At 27.6% G+C, this 26,581-nt stretch overlaps 1 protein-coding gene across 4 annotated transcripts in view; it reads right to left on the bottom strand.

Moving 5' to 3' along the window:
• The window catches only part of LOC101238775 (deleted in lung and esophageal cancer protein 1), a 91,979-nt gene that overhangs the window by 24,898 nt on the left and 40,500 nt on the right, over positions 1-26,581 (bottom strand). For all 4 annotated transcript variants that reach the window (XR_010641565.1, XM_065809242.1, XM_065809241.1 and 1 more), the window contains 9 exons: positions 21,155-21,294; positions 19,216-19,311; positions 19,024-19,114; positions 15,082-15,244; positions 14,799-14,979; positions 10,925-11,035; positions 7,867-7,950; positions 6,887-6,983; positions 6,683-6,813 (listed from right to left, as the gene is read on the bottom strand). Coding sequence is in view for 3 of the 4 variants with exons in the window: in XM_065809242.1 (XP_065665314.1) it covers positions 6,683-6,813; positions 6,887-6,983; positions 7,867-7,950; positions 10,925-11,035; positions 14,799-14,979; positions 15,082-15,244; positions 19,024-19,114; positions 19,216-19,311; positions 21,155-21,294 (1,094 nt within the window). In the remaining variant the exon portion in view is untranslated. The remainder of the gene's footprint in view (positions 1-6,682; positions 6,814-6,886; positions 6,984-7,866; positions 7,951-10,924; positions 11,036-14,798; positions 14,980-15,081; positions 15,245-19,023; positions 19,115-19,215; positions 19,312-21,154; positions 21,295-26,581) is intronic.

Below are 26,581 nucleotides of genomic sequence, written 5' to 3' on the forward strand. Positions count from 1 at the left end.
TTCTACAAACATCCCAGAATCTAATATAAATATCCATTTCAAAAGTTTAAGTATATAGACATGGATGTCAGATATTTTAAAGTTTCTAATAAAATCGATTTAAAATGAGGACTGTGATTTAACTAGTACAACGCTTTGCTTTGACCCATCTAAAACTGTAAAGCTACGGCATTGTCCGGAAACATAGCTGTAAAAATGTAGCCTAAGTCATCATTTAAATATAGAGAAAATCCACTATTCACATTTTTAAGCTGCCAGATAATTTCAGTCTTTGTAACATTTTTTTTGTGCATCAAAAAACAGTAGATTTTTTTACACACAAGTCTAATGTCTTGTGTTTTTTTGTAATTTACTCATTAGAGTCAGAAAAGACAGATGGTAAAATATTTATCTCTTTTGGTTTTGCGAAGATACCTTTCACTTTTCTTAATTCTATATTGTGCTTTGCTCCTTTTGCATGGTTTGTCAAAGCAGAGCGCCCACCTGAAGAGAGTTCTATTGACCTGCGGCTAACTACACATCTTGCTTTAGCATAATCTTTAAGATCCCTCTTTAGCCGGTCTTTAAATTTATCATCGCTCAACCAGTCATCTTTAAATCTTTACTTTTAAATAATTCCATATATGGGTCAAATCATTATATTTCAACCAATTTAAAGAAAACTTTGTGGGGCACCATCTCTGATTTTCCTGATTTTTACATATTGTTATGTGCATTATGTAGATAGGTTAAATTTGAAATTCCAGACTTCCAAGTACAACGGTTCAGAAATTATAGCCTTAGAAACATGACACAGTGGCCCCCCTCAATTTAAAAATGGTCAAAACAGACTACTTTAGAGCTGTATAACTTTTTTCTCATTTTCAACAAGTGTCTCATTTTTTCTAGAACTATTTTCTGGATAGTTCTCTCTTTAAAAAAGTGGTTTTTATTAACTTGTGTTAATTTAGAAAAAAATTATGACCTCCTAAACTTTGGAAAAAATCGTAAAATTGCTAAAATATGCCAAATTGAAACTAACTGTAGCATCATTCTATTCATCCACAAGTTTTTACAGATAAGTTTTCTGATTAGCTACTACTGTCTGCAATAAATGGGCAAAATATAGGCAGCTTGTTGCAGTTTGAACTTAAATATATCTAAAAGCAAAATGTCCACTCGCCTAAAACATACATGATTCATTAGGAAATGAATCATGTATATATAGTTCATTCAAATGTTTCATGCTAGAAAATGAATGCTTGTATCTTTGTAAGTTTATTGCCCACCTTCCCCCTTTGATCGATGCTACCCCAAACCCCCTCACCTTAGTGAGAGTGAGGGGGGGGGGAGGGTCCAGACCATATACAGACCACTGATTACCTATAATAAAATAGAATTTAAAGAAATAATGGTTTTAATTTGAAATTAATTTAGATATTTAGATTTTAAGTATCTAAATATCTAAATTAATTTAGAGACCTTTATTTGAACCATAATGAAGGTCTCTAAAAAGTTACTGCCCCTTTATTTGTGCCCCTATCTTCTATAAACCCCAGATCAAGAAGAGGACAACCAACCATACCTTTCATTTTATTAAGAAATGACTTATAAATAGTTGTACCCTTCACATAGGCCAGTTGGCAGATTAGAGGGGCACTGGTTAAAAATTTACAAGCATCTCAAAATGGCTGAAAAATGGACTTTTTAGGTGAGTGGACATTTTGCTTTTAGATATATTTAAGTTCTAAACTGCAAAAAGCTGCCTATATTTTGCCCATTTATTGCAGACAGTAGTAGCTAATCAGAAAGCTTATCTGTAAAAACTTGTGGATGAATAGAATGATGCTACAATTAGTTTCAATTTGGCATATTTTAGCAATTTTACGATTTTTTCCAAAGTTTAGGAGGTCATAATTTTTTTCTAAATTAACACAAGTTAATAAAAACCACTTTTTTAAAGAGAGAACTATCCAGAAAATAGTTCTAGAAAAAATGAGACACTTGTTGAAAATGAGAAAAAAGTTATACAGCTCTAAAGTAGTCTGTTTTGACCATTTTTAAATTGAGGGGGGCCACTGTGTCATGTTTCTAAGGCTATAATTTCTAAACCGTTGTACTTGGAAGTCTGGAATTTCAAATTTAACCTATCTACATAATGCACATAACAATATGTAAAAATCAGGAAAATTAGAGATGGTACCCCACAGGCGATTGGTTGAAACATAATGATTTGACCCATATATAATAACAATACTAATATAAATAAATATAAAACTTTAAAAGAAATAAATTTTTTTTTTTTTTTTTTTTTTTTTTTACATCTTCGCTTTCAACAAGGCTGCAAGCAGCCACTAATTAAAGTTGGAAGTTACTGTAAGAGAAAAGATGAAGATTGTAGAGCAAGATAACGATTGACAGACGATTTAAAAGATTGCAAATTATATGAGTCAGGAAAGCAAGATGAAGGAAGCGAATTCCAAAGAACTGATGTTCAAGGAAAAAAACTAGACGAATAAGCGTTTTTGGAGCACTTAGGAACAGTCACAGAAAAAGGATGACACTTAATTGAATGACGAGTAACACGAGAATGAATTTTAGTAGATGGAACAAGAGACGCTAGCTCTTTAGAGCAGTGCCCATTATAGTATTTGTAGAAAAGAGAAAGAGAAGCAACATTACAACGATGTGATAATGGTTGGAGGTTGGCTGCAAGAGCAGGTCCAACTATGTTTACAATGCGTTTTTGCACCTTGTCTAAAAGAGAAAGGGCATCATTAGAAGATCCGCCCCAGATATGGCAACAGTATTCCATACAAGGCCGGATTTGGGATTTATAGAGATAGAGGATAAAATCCAGAGTAAGAAAGTGGCGAGCTCGATAAAGAGATGCAACCTTAGCAGATGCTAATTTTGCAACCGATTTGATATATGGTTTCCAAGAAAGATTCGAAGTAAGAGTTAATCCAAGAAGATGAAGAGTAGGTGACTCATCGAGTACATCACCGTTCATAAATATAGGAAGATCTAAATTATTGCGATAACGATTGGCTGAAAAAAATTGAGTTTTATCTGAATTAAAGTTCACCAGCCACTGTGAGCCCCATGCTGTAGCAGAAGTGAGATCCTTTTCAAGCTCAAATGCCCCCTCCAAGCAATCAGAGGGTGTTGGTTTCTTATCACGACAAGAATAAATGGTAGTATCATCAGCAAACAATGCCACCTTAGATGTGAGAATATCTGGAAGATCGTTAATGTAAATTAAAAAAAGTATAGGGCCAAGGATAGAACCTTGAGGAACCCCTGAAGTTACAGAATAAGAAGAAGAGTGTTGTCCATCGAGGACAACTTTTATGCTACGATTGGAAAGGAAAGATTCAATGATCTTAAAGATGTTGCCGGATACACCATAAGAAGAAAGCTTATGGAGAAGACCAGCATGCCAAACTTTATCAAACGCTTTTGAAATGTCAAGAGCGATGGCCTTAACCTCTCCACCTTCATCTAATGCATGATAAAACCTGTCAGTTATTACTGTTAGCAAATCAGCTGTAGAACGAGAAGATCGAAATCCATATTGATGGTCAGAAAGTAAGTTATTAGATTCAAGATGAGAAATTAAGTGTTTGTTAATTAAAGATTCAAAAACCTTGCTTATGATAGGAAGAAGACTTATGGGACGGTAGTTAGACAAATCAGATCGCTCCCCAGAATTTTTGAAGATAGGGATAACAGATGCGGCTTTCCAGCAGGCTGGAAAACAAGACTCTGATAAGCACTTGTTGAATAGTTTTGAGAGTATAGACGACAGCTCCGGAGATCACTTCTGCAAGACAATAACAGGTATGTTGTCTGGGCCACAAGCTGTGGAAGAGTCTAGGCAGGAAGTCACTTTAGATACAGATGCTGGAGTGATATGAATGTCAAGCAATGGATCAACCTGTTTGTTGGCAATATCAGGTAGAACGCAATTAGTGGAATCAAGAGATGATATTGATGAAAAGTTTTTAGCAAACAGTTCGGCATTGTCTTTAGGTGAGGTGACAAAATCGGAACCGTACAAGAGAGGTGGAATTATAGATTTGCCCTTGTTATTGATATTATTAAAGATTCTCCAAAAGTCACGAGAGCCTAATTTTTGAGATGAGATACGAGATTTCATGACCTGAGAATAGCGGGTTTTGGCGTTAGACAAAACCTTTTTACAATTGTTTCTTGCAGTAATAAACAGACGTCTGTTTTCTGGAGAATTGTTTTGCTGATAAATATGGAAGTAACGGTTTCGATTGGCAATCGCAGCAGCACAGTGTGAAGAAAACCATGGAGGAGAGTGAGGTTTGACCTGGAATCGTCGAGAGGGAATAAAAGATTCCATGCCTGCCTGAATCCACGAAGTTATGTAAGAAGCACATTTGTCGACAGGAAGTTGAAAGATTTCTACCCAAGGGCCATCACGAAGAAAATCACGGAAAGAATCCCAGTCAGCTTTACTGTAGTTGTAAGAGGTTCAATAATAGGGGGATTCAGGTGATGAAGAAGAATGAGATATTAGTTTTAGAGAGATCAAACTGTGATCAGAAGTACCTAAGGGTGAATGTGGAGAAACTGAGCACTGACTAGGATCAGAAACAAGACATAAGTCAAGTAGAGAAGGTAAATGATTAGGGTTGTCAGGAAAGCGAGTTGGAAAGTTGACTATTTGAGTTAGGGATTGAGAAAGGCAAAAGTTGTGGGCTTTAATGCCTGCAGAGTCACTGACACTAGAGCCAAGCCATTCAGAGTGGTGAGCATTAAAGTCACCGACAACAACTATATTAGCTGATGGATAAAGAGAGAGGGCATTGGTCAATATGATCGGAAATAACATCAAAAAGAGTGCTGTCTTGAGATGAAGGAGAGCGATATAGAACAAAGAGAAAGGCAATAGAGTGAAGTGGTGCTAAACGAAAGCACATGAAAGAATAGTCTGTGGATTCAAACCTAGTTTCACGACAAACAGGTGAATTCTTACGAATGTAAATGCCCAGGCCAAGCATGTGACTATTGGAGTCTTTACGAATCAGAGGAAGATAACCATCAACACTAAGATCACAAGATGAGACAGCCGAACTCAAATTAGTCTCACAAAGAGCAAGTAGGTCTGGTGAACTTTGCAAGAGATAAGACTCAACAGAAGAAAAGTTACTTTGAAGACCACGAATATTAGTGAATGATAGGTTTAGAGAACTTGGTGATGATGATGGTTTTTTGTGTTTTATAGTTTTTGGTACTTTATTCATTTTTAAATTAGATTGAAGAACTTGACTCAAAGCATAGATAGTACTCAGGACACCGTTTAATAGCCCAAGCAATTTCCTCATTACTACTAATAAACCCTAAGCCGTAACAAAGGGCTCCAAATGTGGCCTCTGCAATGCACACCAAAAGTACAAACAGGGACACCATCCATGCGCAACATGGCACTGTTAATACTTTGATATTTTTCAGCTGTTGATGGAATCATTCTCTCTGAGAGCTACCACAGAGTTCGGGAAACCTGACTACCAGCCGGCCTCAGAACCATAAAACTGAGTTTTAGAGCTGTACCCTCATAAGGAGATAATAGAATGAGTTGCCTAGTCATAAAAGCAGTGACACAAGCAAACCCATGCATTGAGTCAAGAAGATCCAGCATTCAACATCCTAAACTGGAAACTATGTATTAAAAATACATCTGCGCCAGCCTAATAGATGAAGAAGGGGTGCGAGCCTGGTCAACAGATAGAATCTGTTTACCCCTTAAGTCTTTGCCTAGGAGGCCTTCTACAAGACAGTAGCTGGGTGCATTTAACATCTGCCCAAGATGAGTATTTTTATCGAGACACCATCTCTAGCCTTTACTCAACCAAGAGCCCCAAGGCAGGGGGTGTTTTAAATCGGAGTTGGCATCTCCTAGCCTTTGCCTAAAAAGGCGTATCCTACAAGGCAGCAGGACATGAAGCAGATTGTACTGGGTTACATGTTACCAGTAGCAGGATAACCTGATCTGACACAAAATGCCGAATTTAAAACAATTGCCGAATTTAAAAACAATGCCGAATTTAAATTAAATTACCGAATTTAAATTAAAATTAAAATTAAAATTAAATTTAATTTAAATTTAATTAAATTTAAATTAAATTTAAATTAAAATGCCGAAATTAAATTTAAATTAAAATGCCGAATTTAAATTAAAAAACAATGCCGAATTTAAAAACAAATGCCGAATTTAAAACAATTTAAAACAAAATATTGTTAGTAAGATTTAAAATAATTTTAAAATAAATATTGAATATAAATATAGATTTAAAATAAGAAATTATTGATTAAAAAATTATTGAAAAAATATTGTTAGTAAGATTTAAAATAATTTAAAAAAATCAATAATTAAACAAAAATTAAGCTACTAAACAGCAAATTTAAACAAAACAAATTTCCAGTTTTTCCAGCATAGTGGAAACTCTGATATACATATATATTTATGTATATATTAAATATATATTGTGTTTTTACTAATGCAGTAAATTAGTAAAGTGTTTTTACTGATAAAAATAATTTATATATATATATATATATATATATATATATATATATATATATATATATATATATATATATATATATATATATATATATATATATAGTATATATATATGTGTGAAAATATTAAAACATATGTACAAACATGAAAAGTTCCTTCAACTCGTAAATATTGATCAGCCATCGAAAATGGAACATCATACTTTATATCACATTTTATGTTTGATGGGATAATTCCTTCAATAGATACAAAACACTCAACACTCTCATTATTACCTAAAAGTATTTTAAAATTTTTGTTTAAAATAATTTTATTTCATTGGAATATATCAAATAATTATATGTTTACCTATATCTTGTTTTTCTGGTAACACATCGATAATACATTCTTTTGAGACAAATTTCTTCCACTGGAATGATGTTTTACATTGACTCAAGTTTTTCAACTTAAAAACAAGAAAAAGAAACAGAATCATTAAAAACAATTAAAAAAAAAACTAATGTGAATAATTAAAATGAAAAACCATTTATAACAGTGATATTAATTTAAAAAAATTAATATCACTATAATTTATCAATATAATTTTTAATGATTTTATTAAATTTATAAATACTAATGTTAGCTTATTATAAATAATAATGTTAGCTTATTATAAATAATAATGCTAATAATGTTTTTTTTTGATGATCTATTTTTGTGTTCACACTATTTTGATTGCGTTTGGTAAACTATACAGCTTTAGGTTATACGGTTTTTTGTGTTTAATGTGATGGGATTTAAAATGCAAAATAACCATATAAACCATATAAGTTACTGCAAGCATTTAGTGATTTATAGTTATATATCAAGCATTTATACATTTATAGTTATATATCAAGCATTTATAGTTACAAGCATGATATTGCAGTGATATGATTTAGAGTTTTTTAGTAAATTAAGAGATTATAACAGTTAAAACTTTTATACAATATTTTGTTTGTAGAATTTCACTTTGTCAGGGTAATATAAGTCCCATTAAAAGTCTTGAATGAACTATATATATATATATATATATATATATATATATATATATATATATATATATATATATATATATATATATATATATATATATATATATATATATATATATATATATATATATATATATATATATATATATATATTATCATATATTATATTTATTATCATATATTATATTTATTATCATATATTATATTTATTATCATATATTATATCTATTATCGTATATTATATTTATTATCATATATTATATCTATTACCATATATATTTGTTATGATATATAAAAAAAATAAATAAAAAATACCTTGATTGTTTGCTTGTAGTTTACTCCAATGAATAATTTTCCAGAAAAAATAATTATTGGTGGTTCTGGTAATACTGTCACAGACTAAATTTAACAAAATTATACTTGATAATAAAAAATAAAAAATAATTATTAATAATGACCTAATCATTTTTAGTAGTAACAAAAAACTTATGAAAAACTTATGTGACGAATCTTAATGTGTTGTGTTGGTAACTTATATTCAAACAAAATTATTTAAAAAAATCAAATACCTCAAGAGACTGTCTTAGGCCCCTTTTTTTTTTTAGTTTTATAAACAATGTAACCTTGTGCATCCGTTGTGACTGAAGCATCAAGCTGGTTTGCAGACCATAGCAAGTTGTATCAAGCAAGAGACAATAGAAACAACACACACCTCATTAACACCTTAATTTGCAACCAAAAATGTCTTTTACAATAACATTTATACTCAATGAACATTGATACACCTATTGATTGATACACCTATTGATTGATACACCTATTGATTGATACACCTATTGATTGATACACCTATTGAATCTATTTAATATATTGGTATGGTTGTATCTTCGGATATAAAGTTTTCCAATAACTGCTTTTTTATTGAAAGTTCACATGCTTGTCCTTACATATTTTTAAAATCTTTTATCAGTAACGATTCCCAACTTTAAATAGGAGCCTATAAAGTTTATGTTCGACTTATGTTCAAATATTGAACTCAGTATGGAATCCCTACCTTTTAAAAGAAATACGTTGGATAGAAAAGGTTCAAAAACATTTTCTATAATTTTCTGTAAAAGATGTTATGTTCCTTATAAAGAATCCACAAGACTCAACAACTTAAATCTTTAATCTCTCAAATGGATTTGAAATCTCAAATAAAATTTGACCTTATAATGATATGGAATTCTCTTCCTCATTATGTTGTTTACACATCCACCTTGTCATTGTTCATATCAAATTTAAAAAAGTACAACACTATCACAAAAAAACAAGTAAGTATCACCACTGCGCACTATACTAACTTGTTTTTCTTGGTGTAAATAAATCAAATAATAATAATTATAATAATAATAAAAATAAACAATGGGTGATTAAAAAACAAAAAAGTACAAATAAAGAGTGTTGAAGAAAACTTTTCAGAAACTTTTGAAAACTGAAACTGAAACTGAACTGAAACTGATTTTTTTTTGTAATTATCTTATTTTTACTTTATTATTAATTGAAATATTTTCAATTAATTATTTTTAATAATAACTGAATTTTTAATAATAATTGAAATAGTGCACCAAAAATTTGTATTGTATTTCTAAAAAGACATTTAATAAGGTGTCAAATAATTGACTAATTTCTACCTATGAAATATAAAATAATGTTTTGAATCGAATTGAGTCTTTTTTTATAAATAGTTAACAAAAAATAGTAACATCTGACATACATATTTTGCATGAAGTCTAAGTTCCAAAAAGTTTTTTTATAATAAGGTTTTTCTTGGTTTTTTAATATAGAAATATAAAAAAACCTAGAACAAGATAAGTAAACATAGTAGAAATAAAAATAATAGAAATAATATAAAAAAAAATATAATAATATAAAAAAAATAGAAATATAAAATAATATAAAAAAAATAGAAATAAAAAAAAAAACCTAGAACAAAATAAGTAAACATAGTAGAAATAATATTTAAAAAAGCTACTGTTTCGAAAATGTTATTTTTCTGCACCTTGTTTACAAATTGTTTATGCATTAGTTGTATTACATAACTTTTGTGATAAAACAGAAGTGTATCAGGCCAAGGCAGGAACAACAGACAATCGCCGACGCCTGCCTCCACACCTGTGTCAGTTTACAGATGAAATAAAGCCTATTCATAATAAAATTATTTTTTTTAAAGCATCAAAATTTAATGTTTTATTAAATTTAATGTTTTTTAGGTTGAGTCATTTTACTTAGGCTGAGTATTTTATTTAAATAAATAAAAATAGTAAAGAAAATATTGTGCATTTAAAATAAAATATTACCTTAATAAGTATTATTTAATTATACAATAATAAATAAAAGCTAATAATTACGTTTTTGTGAGCATCTTGAAGATAAAAAATTCCTTATTAAACTTTTATTTTTTAATGTCTTGACATAATTATCATTTTTTAAATATTTGTGACAAAAAAACAAAAAAAACAACAATAAAGAACTTTTAATAATATTAAAAAGCCATTTAAATTTCTAGCTTTTTAATTTCAATCAAAAACTTTTTAAAAATAAAATGTAAAATTTAAACTTTGCAAACCATTTATATTAAAAACAAAAAAAACTTTTTAATGTGCAATATTTTTATAGTTTTTAACTTTGTAAAATATGACTAAAATACATTATGACTAAAAAGACTTGTATTTTAAATACTAAGTCTTTCATTCTAAAAAGCAAAAATAATAGATACACACATATTAAAAATAACAGATACACACATATTAAAAATAATAGATATAGGCATATTAAAAATAATAGATACACGCATATTAAAAATAATAGATACACACATATTAAAAATAATAGATATACCCATATTAAAAATAATGGATACACACATATTAAAAATAATAGATACACGCATATTTAAAAAGTTAAAATCTTTTTTTATAATCATTTATAAAAATTTTTTCATTGAAATTAGAATTACATAACACAAAAACAATTTTAAAAGTATTGGGCTTATTCAAGTTTTTAAGTTGTTTTCTAATTACTCTCTCTCTCTTGCTATTTCAGTGTGATTTTTTAACTTTTCAAATAAGAAAAGAAATTTCACAAAAAAGAAGTGACAAATGAACTTTTATATATATAAAATAGGAAATAATGTGAAACAAAATAATATTTATAAAATAGTTAACCATCTCATTAAAAAAGTGACCTAAATATATGATAAAATAAAGTTGAAAAAACTTGGTCTAATGCAACATCTTTTTAACAATTTTACGAGAAAAAAAATCCTGCAAAAATGCTTATTTAAAATTAATAAAGGGAAAACAAAACATGTAAAAAAATTATAAATAAAAACCTCTGCAAATCCTTTAATAGAAAGTTTAATTGGATTTTCCACAGTGTTTTCACCATAAGCATTAGGTATATTTTCCAAATATAATGCAGCAATATCATAAAATTGACCCACCTTATAAAAAAAGATCAAAAAATCTAGAATAAATTATAAAAATTACAAAAAAAAAAAAAAATTTAATGGAAATTGTGATTTTTTACATCTACACACAAAATCATGTAATTAATCATCTCACTATCATCAGTTAAATATTAAATGATATTTACAGGGCTCGAATTAAGTGATCGCGAATTACGATATCTGGAAATGCTTCTGTCTTTAAACTTTTAGCTTTTTAAAAACTGTAAACTCTGTTTTGACCACTAAACTCTTTATTCAGTAAAAAATATTTATATTGATCTTGAATTATGTTACAAAACCCTATTGTAAAACCATATTATTATTATTATTTTTGTTATTATTAAAGATTATGATTTAAACTTTAATATTTTAATTCATTTTATAAATCAGATAAAACTAGAAATATAAAGCACGATAAAGTACAATAAAAAAACAACCGCTAATCACAACAGTCTAAAGGAATTTAGCGATCAAATATTTTAAATAAATGAAATCGTGAAAAGAAATATAAAATAATTTATACCTTATTTAAATCTTATTCAATATTTCCTTATAAATTAAATGCTCATAACTTTTTTGCAGATATGCATACAAAATTAAAGACAGAGGTGTTTAAAAATATATAAAAACTAATTTAAACCTTTTATGGTTATTTTAAAACTCTTATTTATTAAACTTGCCATTTGTTTTATATTTACTCTTTTTTTTTTAAATAATCAGCAAATTTATCATACATAACTTAATTATTAGTTTTATTGTATATTAAATAACCTTGACATTTAAAAAAAACAAACTCATCTTTAACAAGGTTGTAAGCAACAAATATATAAAGATGCAAGCAACCATAATACAAAGGATTTTTTAAGATGTAAAGGACATATATATATATATATATATATATATATATAATTATAATTAAAAATATAAATGGCTCTGTTTTGAAATTTATATATAACCAAAATAAATTTCCTAAATATTGAGCACTTTTCAACGAACAAGAGTTTTGTATTATTTTAATACAACACTAAATAAAACGATATATATATATATATATATATATATATATATATATATATATATATATATATATATATATATATATATATATATATATATAATATATATATATTAGGGTGGTGCTAAAAACAGATTGATTTTGATTTAAAAACTTATTAATTAAAAAAATTTTTTAGAGGTGCCACAAGACTCTTAAAACAGGTTCCTAATATAATCAAAAAATGAGTTTTCTAAAAGTATGTTGGGTCTCAAATGAAGCAAAACTATATAAAAACTTCAAAATCATTATTTTATAAATATTATTATTATTTTAGATTTTAATAAATAGAAAATGACATTTTTTAACTGAAAACAAAAAAAGGATATTCAACAAGATTTTTTTCATTATAATTTTTTTCTCAATTTTTTTTATTAAATAATAATTACTTTTAAAGTTTTTATATAAATTCACTTCATTTGAGACCCAAAATGACATATTTTTGGAAAACTTATTTTTTAATAATATTAGAAACCTGTTTGATGTTTAAGGGTCTTGTGGCACCCTCAAATAATTTTAATTCATAAAATTTATGCAAAACCGCAAGAGTGGCGGTTGTAACATTTTATACACTTTAAGCTATTAAAAATGAACCATAATTGGAAATGACTCGAAACTTTACAGAAATGTGAAATACTATCTCAAAATTTAGTATGCAAAAGTTACAGCATTAAGGTCTTTAACTTTTTTCAAAAATTAACTCTAAATAGCATGATGGTCTTTTACTTTTTACCACTTCAGAATAACACAACTTTGTCAGATTTAATGCAGTAAAGGGGATGGTGAAAAGAAAATCATTTGGTGTGTGTATTTAGCACATATTGATATTATTATATGCTGAGTTTCATAGTTTTTAACTTAAGTTTTACAAGGATTTTTATGTGTTTTTTTGTTGTAAAAGTTGTAACCATGATGATCGTAACAAAAAATCCAATATTAAAAAACAACACAACTTTTAAAACTTATTAAAAACAACGCAACAAATGATGTGAGAAAAAAAGTATGATTACTAAAAAAAAAGATTAAAAACCATCCAATTATGTTTAAAAAATGCACAACTTTTGATAATGACTCAAGTTTGCCAGACATGTCCGATAAAAACTAAAGGGGTGCGGAGTTGTAAAAAAAAAGTACCGACTCTGACTCCATTCATTGAAATTTTCAGAGTATGACTCCGACTCCAACTCCGAAGCAAAATTTGAAAAATTCTTTGAAAAAATTTTACACAATAATTTTTTTTTTGTGTCAAATTTATGAAAAGTTCTTTGAGGTTTAGTATGAATATATGGTTAATTGAATATTTTGTACATGCACGTGCAATAGCGAGAAGTTTTGCTATTGGAGTCGCAATTTTGTTTAGTGACTCTGAATCTGCTAAAAATGTGGTAACTCTGCGACTGCGACTCCACAGCCCTGGTGCGATCGAATGCCATTCCTGACAACGCATAAAATATATTTTGTTTTTACAACTTGACCATGCAATATGTAAGATAAATTATCTAACAAAAAGAAAGACTTAAGATAATCTAAGCTCAAAAAACTTATATTTAAAAATTTTTTTAACTATTACTATACTATTCGAAATGCTTTGAAAATTTTTAAATACATAAATTATTACGTAAATATATTAAATACATAAACTATGTAATTTTAAACACATAATTATATAATAAAAATGTATAACAAAAATACAAAATTATTAAATATTTAATTAACTATGCAAATAAATCATTATGTTTACTTATTACTTTATTAAATAAAGTAATAAAATTAATTATAATGTTTACAATAGAAAATTATAAAAAATTATACAAAATTACATTTATAAAATATGTATTTTTCTATAAAACTTTTTAAACTTTTTTTAGGATTAATTTTATAAACACTTTTAATAGCAAAAACTTTTAGTGCTAAAACAAACGTTATGTAACAACTCAAAATTAATAGAGTAATAGAATGTACTGGTTTCTATAAGCATAAAAATAACTATTATATTAAACTTTTTATAAAATAAATTTAAAAGGGGTTTTAAAAGCTAAAATATTTGTTTGAAATTTATAAAAACCAAAGTACAAAAAATGAAATAAATACAAAACTATACATTTAAATTAATAACTAATTGCAACATTTTGATATAAAAAAATCAGGCTACTTAGTTCAAAAAAATGTTATTCTTTGGTGTCATTTAAAAGATGAATTAACTCGAAAAAATGATATATTTTATTAACGTAGCTGTGTGTTTAACTTCAATTTTGTTTTGTATAAAAAAAAAAAGTTCAATAAATAAAGTTTATACAATACTGAATTTATTAATAATTTTGGAACAACTAAAATGATTAGAAAATAAATGCACATAAAATATATGTCAGACAAAATGTTGTCAAATAGATGTCATTTTATTACTGGACAATTGTCAGACAATATCCGATGTCAGGTGCTTTATTCGAGCCCTGTATATATATATATATATATATATATATATATATATATATATATATATATATATATATATATATATATATATATATATATATATATATATATATATATGTATATATATATATATATATATATATATATATATATATATATATAGATATATATATATGTATATGTATGTATATATATATATATATATATATATATATATATATATATATAAATTAATTATATGCATATTAGTGAAAAGAAAAATAAACATACTTTTAAAGGATTGAACTGGACTGAAAATTTTGTCAAAATATTTTCTTTTAGAACTCCAAACTCTGGTAACACTTTAAAAACTGATTGGTTCTTGCAAGAAGAACTGAGGTTACTTGTTCCACTTTTATCAACTCTTAAATCTGGATACTGTATAGTCCAATAAAAATTCAATGGTACTGATCTGAAAAAAAAATTAATAAAAAAAGAAGACGAAATGAAAAAAAAACAGATCCTACAATCTAAAATATTTTTAAAAAAATCATTAACAAAAAACATATATTACATATCATTTTTTACAGCAAACATTCTAGTTGTTAACTCATTTGGATAACTCCGTCCAAAGTTTATAATCTGTTCTGCAGTTTCATCTATCATTTCTTGAACATGTGCATATGTAAAACCTCCCTCGATATTGTTAATTGAAACATGAGCAACCTCGCTTGTACCTATATTAATATACATAATAAATATTAAATATGGAACAAAAATATTGATATACATAATATAAATTATTATATTTCTGTAAAAACAAAATTCGATACTACACTAAAAAAATTGCATAAATGGACGCAAATTACTCAAAAAAGATGCGTATGATGAGTTACATATGGAGTATTCCACAAAAAAAAAATTGCATGTTGAATTGGGTATTGAGTTTAATGTATGTATATAACTAATTTATAATACATTTTACATTTTATATTGCATGTTATGAACTGCCTAAATAATTTGTAATAATCACATATTCTATTTAAAAATAAATTTAGATATTATTATTTAGATATATAATTCCCCTGCCACAAGGCTTTTGGTTGAGTAAAACCTAGAGATGGTGTCTAGATAAAAATACTCAATTTAGACAGATGTTAACTGTATCCAGCTACTGTCTTCCTAGGCAAAGACTTTAGGGGTAAGCGAAATAATTCTGCTAACCAGCTTCAAACCCTTTCTTCATCTACTAGGCTGGAGTAGATGTAAACCTGTGTTGCATTGTTTCTTGCCTAGGATAATGAATGCTGGATCTTCTTGACTCTTCTCATAGATTTTTGCTTGTGTCTCCTTGATAGTGGCTATGCAACTCGTTCTGTTATCTCCTAATGAGGGTGCAGCTCTAAAACTTAGTTTATTGGTTCTGAGGCCAGCTGGTAGTAAGTTTTCCGGAACTCTGTAGCTCTCAGAGAGGCTGATCCAATCACCAGCTACAAAATATCAGAGCATTAACAATGCAACGCTGCACATGGATGGTGTCACTGTTAATAGTAAATTACCGGGGTTGATATTTGTTAGTAAATTACCAGGGTTGATATTTGACTGCGGCTGGGGCTGGAATTGATAAAATATAGCCGGGGCCAGGGCCAAGTTTATGACCAGAGCTGAATAAACATTTATACATACTAAAGTTGTTTTTTTTCAAAATTCATGTTATATTTTGTATATATATGCATTTATAAACATCATTATGATAAACATGATCATTATAATTATCATTACCATCATCATCACCATGATCATCATCATGATCATCATCATGATCATGATCATCATCATGATCATCATCATGATCATGATCATCATCATGATCATCATCATGATCATCATCATGATCATGATCATGATCATGATCATCATCATGATCATGATCATGATCATCATCATGATCATGATCATCATCATGATCATGATCATCATCATGATCATGATCATCATCATAATCATGATCATCATCATGATCATGATCATCATCATGATCATGATCATCATCATGATCATGATCATCATCATGATCATGATCATCATCATGATCATGATCATCATCATGATCATCATCATGATCATCATCATGATGATGATCATGATCATGATCATGATCATCATCATGATCATGATCATCATCATGATCATCATCATGATCATCATCATGATCATGATCATGATCATGATCATGATCATCATCATGATCATCATCATGATCATGATCATCATCATGATCATCATCATGATCATGATCATCATCATGATCATCATCATGATCATGATCATCATCATGATCATCATCATGATCATGATCATCATCATGATCATGATCATCATCATGATCATGATCATCATCATGATCATGATCATCATCATGATCATGATCATCATCATGATCATGATCATCATCATGATCATCATCATGATCATGATCATCATTATCTGATCATCTTCCCTTTTGGCAAAAACTACACCATGTAAATACCAAAGTTTATACACATATGAAATATTGTATACCTGCATCAAAATAAATAGCAAACATATATGTTTATATCCATAAAATGTATGCATAAAGCGCATCTTGGAAGCTTTTATTCCTACTGGACTAAAAGTTTGGAAGCTTTTATTCCTACTCTTCGATTTTAAATTACGCCTCATTTTTCACCATCTTGAGCAGTTGCTTAATTAAACATTAATCATTTTTTTCATCCTTTTTACAAGAACATCTCTCTTAAGAACAAATGTTCTTTTATTATTACAAGAAGCCAATCTAAAAACGTCCTGATAAAAGTGTTCTCCAGAACCTTCATCAACTCTCAGTATTTTTACTTATTCTCTATTTTAAAGTAACTCAAAACTTAATAGTGGTTGCTTGCAATTTTGTAGGAAGTAAATTAGAGAATGAAAATATATAAATGTATGCCAGTATTTAATAAATAGTAAATGTAAGCATAAATTTATAATATTTACCCTTGCTAAATCTTATAGATTTGCCAGTGCTGGGTTTGAAAAAAATCTAATTTTAGCTGGGGCCTTACTTACTACCTGTTAATGCTTTTGGTGCGCATTGTCAAGGCCACATAAGGAGCCTTAAGTTAGGACTTTAGGTTAAATTACAGGACTGAGACAGGTATATAGCTCATTGTTTAGGAGGTCTTGCTCTATATATGAATGAGTCAAGTTCTCTTTAAACTTAAACCATGCTTTTGTAACCTAAAATATTAAAAATAAAAAACCATCCTCACCACCTAACTATTTTAATAGATCTTTTGCAAATATTTGTGGTCTTATGGCCATTCTCATCCTTTCATTCCACTAAAACAGGTTAACCCATTGTTAGACATTCAAACCACTTCAGCTTCTGTTGTTGAAGTCATATCTCAATTAAACTCTTCTATGGCTTGTGGCTCAGACAACATTTCTGTCATAGTCTTACAAAATTGTTCTTCAGAACTCTCATTAATTATCTCTGAACTAATTAATAAATACTTGACCGAATCTTGTTTTTTCCTGCTGGAGAATGTTGTTCCAATTTCCAAAAACTCTTGAGAATTATTGTCCGATCAGTGTACTCTCTGTTATTAGCCTGATCTTTGAGTCTTTGATCAACAAATTTCTCATATACCATCTTAAGTAAAATAAGTTACTGTCAGACAATCAATACTGTTTTTTAACCTCTCTCTCCAGCTGATTAGCTACTTACTGTGACTGAATAATTGTGCATTAGATGGAGGCAAAGAGATTAGGGCTATTGCTCTTGGCATATCTAAAGCTTTCAACAAGGTTTGGCATTCTCAGCTGGTCTTCCCATAAGCTTGTTTCATATGGTATATGTGGGAAAGTTTTTGAGATTATCAAATTATTTCCTTTCTAACCGCTTTATTAAAGTCATCCTTGAAGGCCAACATTCTTCTTTATTTCCAGTAACTTCTGCTCAAGGTTTAATCCTTGGACCTGTTTTTTTTTTTATCTACATTAATGATCTTCCCGATAATCTTAAATCTAAAGCAGCTCTTTTTGCTGTTGACAAAAAGTCTTCTCTTTTCGATCACTTAGAACAGGCAGCCAATATTGAATCTGATCTCACTTCTGTAAAAGATTGGGGTTTGCAGCGGCTTGTGAATTTTAACTTCAACAAAACTCAGCTATTTACTGCAAATAATTATTGCAATACTGTCAACATATTAATCTATATAAATGAATGGAAACTCTCTCACTGAGTCTTCTCCTTTATAAATACTATCATGCTTGCTATTCAAAGGAGGTATTATCTCTAGTTCCATTAACTAAAACTCATTCATCAACTCATACAATCTACAATTCTTCAAGTTTTCTGCCAACCATTTCATTGCTTTATAACTCTATACTTTTTTTTCTTTCTAGTAACTCCCAACTTAATAGTAGTTGCATGCAGCTTTGTTGGGAGTGAATCAGAATAAAAAATAAATATATATTATGTTTAACTTCTTACCAGTCAGAGTATACTTGGTCACAGAACAATCATCACAAAACAAGTATATATCTTCAGAAAAATGCTTTACAGCTCTTGGCTCAAATATAATCTAAAACATTAAACAAAATAGATAATATCAAACAAAATTATAAATAAATGATGTGACATCTATTTTTACTCTAAAAACAATATTTATTAAAAAAAACTAACCGTCAATGAAATTTTTCCACCATTATTAACTTGAAACTGTGCAGGAAAAACTGTAAAAGGTTTTATCAAAAGCTTTGTTACATCAGTATAATCAATCTAAAAAAATGTATAAAATATAAAAAACATTTTCAAATTGTTTCTTTCTATATTATATTTCTATAATTATATTTTTGAAATGAAGAAGCTAATAAACTAGTACAATATATTGGAAGGTTGGAAACTTTACTCAACTAATTTTACTCTTTGTTATAATAAGTTAAATTCAGCAGATTCAGTGTTGTATCTGACTCCAATAGTTGCACACATAAATTCTTATATTTGTCATGAAAGCAATATTTTTATTTATTATTATTTTTTTCACTTGAGAACCATTTCACTCTATCATCATTTTCACTCCATCATCACCATCATCGCTTTACTCCACCATCAATCACCACTTTAATCCATAATCCATTACTATTTCACTCCATCATCCATCACCATTTCACTCTATCATCCATCACCACCTCAATCCAGCATTCATCACCACCCCTGAGGGCACAAAACGTGAACTAAATGTTTAAAATATGTATTAATATATTTTAGATGTTTTAAACACGTCTTGTACCAACTGGGACTTCACTCTATTATCTATCATCACTTCACTCCATCACCCATCACCACTTCACTCTATCATCTATCACCACTTCACTCCATCATCTATCACCACTTCACTCCATCATCTATCACCACTTCACTCTATCAACCATCACCACCCCATCACTACCTCACTCCATCATCCATCACCACCCCAGTGGACACAAGACATGTATTAAAGGTGTAAAATATGTATTAATACATTTTAAATGTGTTTTGGATGTTTTAAACACGTCTTGTGCCCACTGGGAATGGGACTGTGCCTCACTCCATCAGCCATCACCACTTCACTCCATTATCTTTTACTTCTATATCATTCTATATCATTATAACTATATTAATTATATTTTATCATTAGACTTTTTCTTAAGACAATTTTAGTTTTTTATACTTTTTACAAATTTGACCTTGTTTTTTTCTTCTAGCCTATGATTTGCAACACTTACTTTTTGTAGCTAAAAATGACTTTTAAATAATATATTGCAGCAATATACATGTACATCCCTCAGAATTAGGGTCGGCATTTGGCCATGCCAACCTAAATGCCTATCTAAAAGTCTTTGAAGTCTGCAAAAAAATTGGCAACCTTGTTTCTATGTTTTATCGTTAGACCTTTGAACCAAATTGTTTTTTTGCCAATCTGATGCCAACCTCTAAAGGGTTGATGTCGGCAAATTATTGTCTACCTCATTTTTTCTGAATCTGAGGTTTGCATATAGTATACATGACACGGAGGCTTATATTTCTCCTTGGACATTTCAAAACAGAAAAGTCAAGAATTTGTGAAGCTGCTATTTTCCATTGCAAAAGTTTGGTGCAAAAAAGTTTTTTGTATATATCTAAAACTCACTATTAGAATAATTCATTAGAGGCACTCCAGAGAACTTTTGACTTCTTTAATAGAATCAATTAACAATAGAATTAACAATTAACAAAAAACAATTAACAAAATCAAAAAAAAAAAAAATTAACAAAACAAAATTAATAAATCTAATGTTGCATAATCATAAGTGAATGTAACATAAGCTTATATACCATTAGATTTATTAATTTTGTGAACATATGTGATTCAACACATTAAAATTATGAACATATTTAATTCATCACATAAGAACTTATGTGATTACTTAAATTACATAAGTTCTTTTTAGTTTTTTACCTTTTCTTCAGTTTTTTACCTATATACATGACTTAATTATAATGGTTACAATTTAAATGGAAAACGGTCTATGACTGCAATCTTGTTAAGAGTAAACTTTTATTTAAATAAATAAGGATATTTTAAAAAAAAATTAATTTTTACCTGGTCCCATATACAATATTCATTTTGAATTTGGTTTTCTTTGAAAAAAAACTTTCCAGCACCCCCTTTATTTTCAACTTCAAGAGAAATTAATTTTTTTCCATTCACTAACGTGTAACCACAATCAATATGTTTAGAAACTGAAATTTAATAAACATGCATAAAACAATAAAAAGCATAAAACAATAATTAATCTAAATATTAATTAATTTATTAGTAGTTTAATAGTAGTCGTCTTATGTCATTATAAAGTAGTTTCTAGGCGCGGTTTCTATACGCGGATCTATATTTCACGCGGTCAGTCTTTCAAGCAAGGTCTGCATGCAAGTTAGAGCTGATAAATTTTTAGTATTCAAGAAGAATTGATGTTGTTCATTGTTTAACTTTACAATAAAAATTTAATAAACATTTGTTTGTTGTTGATTGTTTTTATTTTTCTAATTTTAAAGTCTGTTTTCTTTTTTTAGAAGAAGTTAGTAATAAAATGACTGGTAAAGTAGTTTTATATGAGTACTGTGCTATTTCTTTTTGGTTTAGTTTTGTCTTAAGATTTTTAAATATTTTAAGCAAGTTTTGTTTTATTTTTTAGAGCAATTGGAAAGAGTTGAATTTTTTTTTAGTTACATCAACTTACTTTATTGTTATATTTTGTTATCAGAAGGATTAATAAAAGTAAACGTTTTTAGACAGTCAAATTGATTCTGATTTGAGTAAGCTCACTATTCAGTTTTATTTTAAGATGGAATTTTTATATATGTATTTATAATGAAAAATTAAATGAAATAAAACTGTTATTTGTGGACATGTAAGTATATATACATAAATTTGCGTATATGTCAGTATGATTTATAGCTCTCAGTTTCTATATGTATATTTTCTCGTAGAAAAAATAATAAGGAAAAGACAAAGTAAAAAAAATTCTGCTGACAGATGTTGAAAAAATGTAGTGTTATGCTTTGAAATTTAGAATTTTTAAAATTTGTTCTTAAATGGTTTCATCTTTTTTATTACTTTAGATAAAAATATATCGACTGACATTGCTTTATTTTTATTAACAATATTGTGCATTGTAGTCTGCATTCTTTGTTACATTAAAAATAATTGATACTAATAAAAGTTGTTTTGCATATTACATAAATTTAAGTTCATTTCATAAAAAGTTAGTATTTTATTTTTGTCATACTATTTTTTAAATTATATATGCTTATGTATATATATATATTTTTTTTTAAAATTTTTTTTTTGCTATTCACCTCCTCAAGGCCGAGAAGGCCACTACAGATGAGGAGGCTACTTAATAGTGGTTATAAACCTCTCTCAACTCTATAACTCCGAAACATGAACCTTGACGAACAAGGCTGCTGCAGGATCGAACTTGGAACCTCTTGCTTATGAAGCAAACCCTTTACCACTACACCACTACAGCATCATAATTTATATTGGTAAACCAGTGGTTACCAATGGTAAACCAGTGGTTACCAATGGTAAACCAGTGGCTACCAATGGTAAACCAGTGGCTACCAACGGTAAACCAGTGGTTACCAATGGTAAACCAATGGTTAAACTAATGAGTTAAATCATAGAGGTTTATATATCATATATATTCTAAAGTAATTGATTTTTTTTTTAATATATTGCTTTAAATAAGGCATTTTTATTTTTTCATTTTTGTTCTTTTAAAAAGTTTTTTAAATAGTTTTTAATGGTTAAATAAAATTGTTTAATAGATAAGTAAGATTCAAAATAGTGTTTTTGTTTTTATTACCAAATAATATCTTTGTTATTAGGATTGCAAGTTTTAGTTGATTTTCACTTGAACATTATTATTTATCTTTTTTTAGATATGTTTTCACCAATTTAGACTATTAATACTTTTATTTAACTTATTTTCTTTTTTTTTTTTTACCACAATTTACCAAAGTTTATTTTATTCTTATGTTCACTTAAAATAAATAATTTTATAGAAAAGATTATAACTCTTGAGAATCTTTTGTGCTTTTTGTTACGAAATTTTGTTACGAAAGTAGTAATACTACTGTTAATATGTTTATTTATAATAGTGAAATTGAAATGAATGATATTAGGCTTGAATAAGTTATTAGAAGAAATACTATCAACTTAAAAATAATTGATACTTTAGTAAAATGATTAAAACTAGACAAACTGAAACTAATTGTCATCAAAATGTAAGAAATGCTGCTTGGCAAAAAGAAATTAATTTATACCTAAATTAGAACATCGTGGTTAGGCAAGTTAAAAGTAATTATAACATAAATAAAAAAGATAAGCCTAGGCAAGATAAGATTAATCATTCTCAAAATGTACAAAATGCTGCTAGACACAGAAGAATGTATTGTACCATATGTCCCAGCACTGTTGTGCTTAAAAATTTCTCGATAAAACACATTTGATATATAATAAGAAGGTAGTTTTGCTTCCATTTTCACTATTTCCGCAAGCTTTACAAGATTTACAGGAAATTATATAGATCTTAATTCCAATATCAATTTTAATTAATATATTAGAATTTATAAAGCTTGTCTTTATTTTGCTTTATTTACTAATGTGGTTTAACCTATGAATCATAGGCCACTATGTTTTAAAACATTTGGTCAAGTTTCCATTGTGTAGGTAATCTTAGGCCAGATCAAGATATTCCCCCAATATTATCAACTGTATATCTATGACTTACTTGCAGCAGTAAATTTTAGAAAGCAAAAACAGCAATCAACTTTGCTTACATAATTTAATGTTTTTTTTTGCAAACTATAGTTAGTGAAGTTGAAGTTGTATTCGTTGGAGAAGATGGTGTTCCACCTGATTCAAGGGAAGTTTATACCCAAAAGGTATTTAGAAGTTATATTGTGCATGTCAGTTAACTTAGATCCTACGGTTTATTCACTTTTTTTCCCAAGAGATGGCATAATTGGTTAGCAACCCTTAAAAATGCAACATTGGTTAGAAACCATGTTAAATTATCTCAGTTTTACAATTATGGGGTATAATTGTTAATATATTATATATATTTACAATTATACCTTCAGTAAGTCAAAACTTCTGTTCAATAATTTATGGCAAGAAACTATTTTAGCAACATGCTGCTGATGCATATGTTAAAACTGAGGAGCAGTGTCTTGCTTTCATAAAAATAAGCAAAGCAAATTGAGAAGCATGCATTATGATGCCTTGCATGAAGATGAAAGCAACCTTGGTAACAATCATAACGTTATAGTTTTCTATTTACTTAGGAAGTCTTAAAAAAAACTATGAAAATGCTATGGCTATAATTAAAGATTAAAAAGTTATAAAAAGATCTGGTAACCAAATCTTTTTATTACTTTTGCCTGCAACCCAATATAGTGGTGTGTGGTAAAAAAAAAGTACACAATAATGTTTTAATGTTGTTAATAGTTTATAATAAGTTTTTATGTGTAAGAAAGTAATTGTTAATTTTTTATAAAATATAATATGTTCAAAGTTTATATATGTTTAAATTCTGTTGTTTTTTTGTTTTGTTTTAAAAGCAGTGTTTTAAAAGTTGTGTAAAATGTTAAATGTTTTAAAATGTTAATGTTTTAAAAGTGTTGTTACTGAGCAGTGTGTAAAGCAATTAAAACAATTATAATATCTTGGACCCATCAGATAAGTGCTAATATTTATATTTTAATTGAAATTCAACCTTACGTATATCAACTTTTTATTATACTCAACTTTTTATTTCTCATAGCTTTCAGATAATCTTTGATATCACGACTGGTAAGTTTAAGATTATGATAAATTTTTTATTAGTTTTTATGTCTATTTATTAGACTATTATCAGATTTGTTATTTATATTTTAGTTCTAATATCACTACATTTTTTTACAAATCCAATTTTATTAAATTTTAATATATATTTTAATATAAATTTTAATAACTGATTATAATTATCATTAAATTAAATGATTTTATATATTTTTTTCGAAGTTCAAACATAATTGATTTTTTTAAATTTTTTTTTAGTTGTCATTGCTTTATTAGTTTGCTTACTGTTGAAACATGGTTTTAATTTAGTAAATTTATATGATATAAAATTTACTGTGTTAACCATTATTCACAGTTCGGAAATCGGAACTCTAAACTATTGAGGTCAAAAAAATTTTGCTTAGTGATAACATTAGAAAGCTTTTTTTAATGGTTAAATGTGCCAAATTTTGTGCTAATATATTTTTTGACATTGTTATGTTTGAGGGGTGGGGGTGGGGGGGGGGGGAGGGGGTCATGATTGTTGGTGTTGAACTCAATAATAAATTTGGTTATTCTGAACAAAAACTTAATTATTTAATTTATACATATATTGTCCATTATGACTACTCATGTCCATTGAAACAAATTTAAACTATTATTTGTTTCTGATAAAACTAATATTACTGATGTCCTACCTCTGTCTACAAACTTAATTTAAATTTTTCATTTAAATAAAATTGCTACTTAAATGAACAATTATATTTTGTTTTGTGTTATAGATTCCAATAAAAAAATCTATGTATCATTAGACCTAATTAGAGGATTTAAACATAATACTACCACTAATTAAATTAAACTAAACTTTTCATTATTGGTGTAAATGAAACAAGAATAAGAATAAAGAACAACCCTCTATTTATCTTCCCTATATACGTCCATTTATCCTCTATTAATTCAACTCTTAGATAAATACAACATTGAGTACACACCAATTGAACTTTCTGGTAGTGGTCACACACCAATTGAACTTTCTGGTAATTTCTGGCACCTTTTATTTTTACTATTATTTTTATTATACTTATAAAAAAACTAATCATTAAACAAAGAAATAACTTTTTTTTATTTATTGAAACATGTTTATTGCTTATTTGTAGAACTTTTTTTCTTTCTTAAACCTAAAAATAAAATATAATTGTTGATTGCATTTAATTGTGCATAGTTTTCCATAATATGATATCTGTTTTACTTAAAAAAAAAAAAAATGCTAAAAATAATTTTGCTTTTCTAATATTGATCTGATACAATCAAACTTTAAAATTTTGACATTTTACTTTTTATAATATTGTCTCATTTATTACTTTGCCAACAAAAATTACTGACCAAACTCAATCTCTGCTAAATATCTGCTACAGACATTGACAACACTTTTTCTAATTTAATTTCTAATGAAATAATTTAAGGATAATGACAATTTCTGTTTCTTTAACTTTATTTTATATTTTTCCTGATTTCAATAATTTATTTGTATCTTGCACTCACAAATTATATCGCAGTAACTTAAAAAGCTTAAAAAAAGAAAGCTTTAAACTAACATTATGAAAATAAATGATACAAAATATAGGAATTGTAAAACATCTTTTCAAAAATCTTAAATATAAGTAAGCCCCATTTAAATATATGTAAGTCCCATTTAAATATATG

Source organism: Hydra vulgaris, chromosome 11, assembly GCF_038396675.1.
Source record: "Hydra vulgaris chromosome 11, alternate assembly HydraT2T_AEP".
Classification (NCBI taxonomy): Eukaryota; Metazoa; Cnidaria; class Hydrozoa; order Anthoathecata; family Hydridae; genus Hydra; species Hydra vulgaris.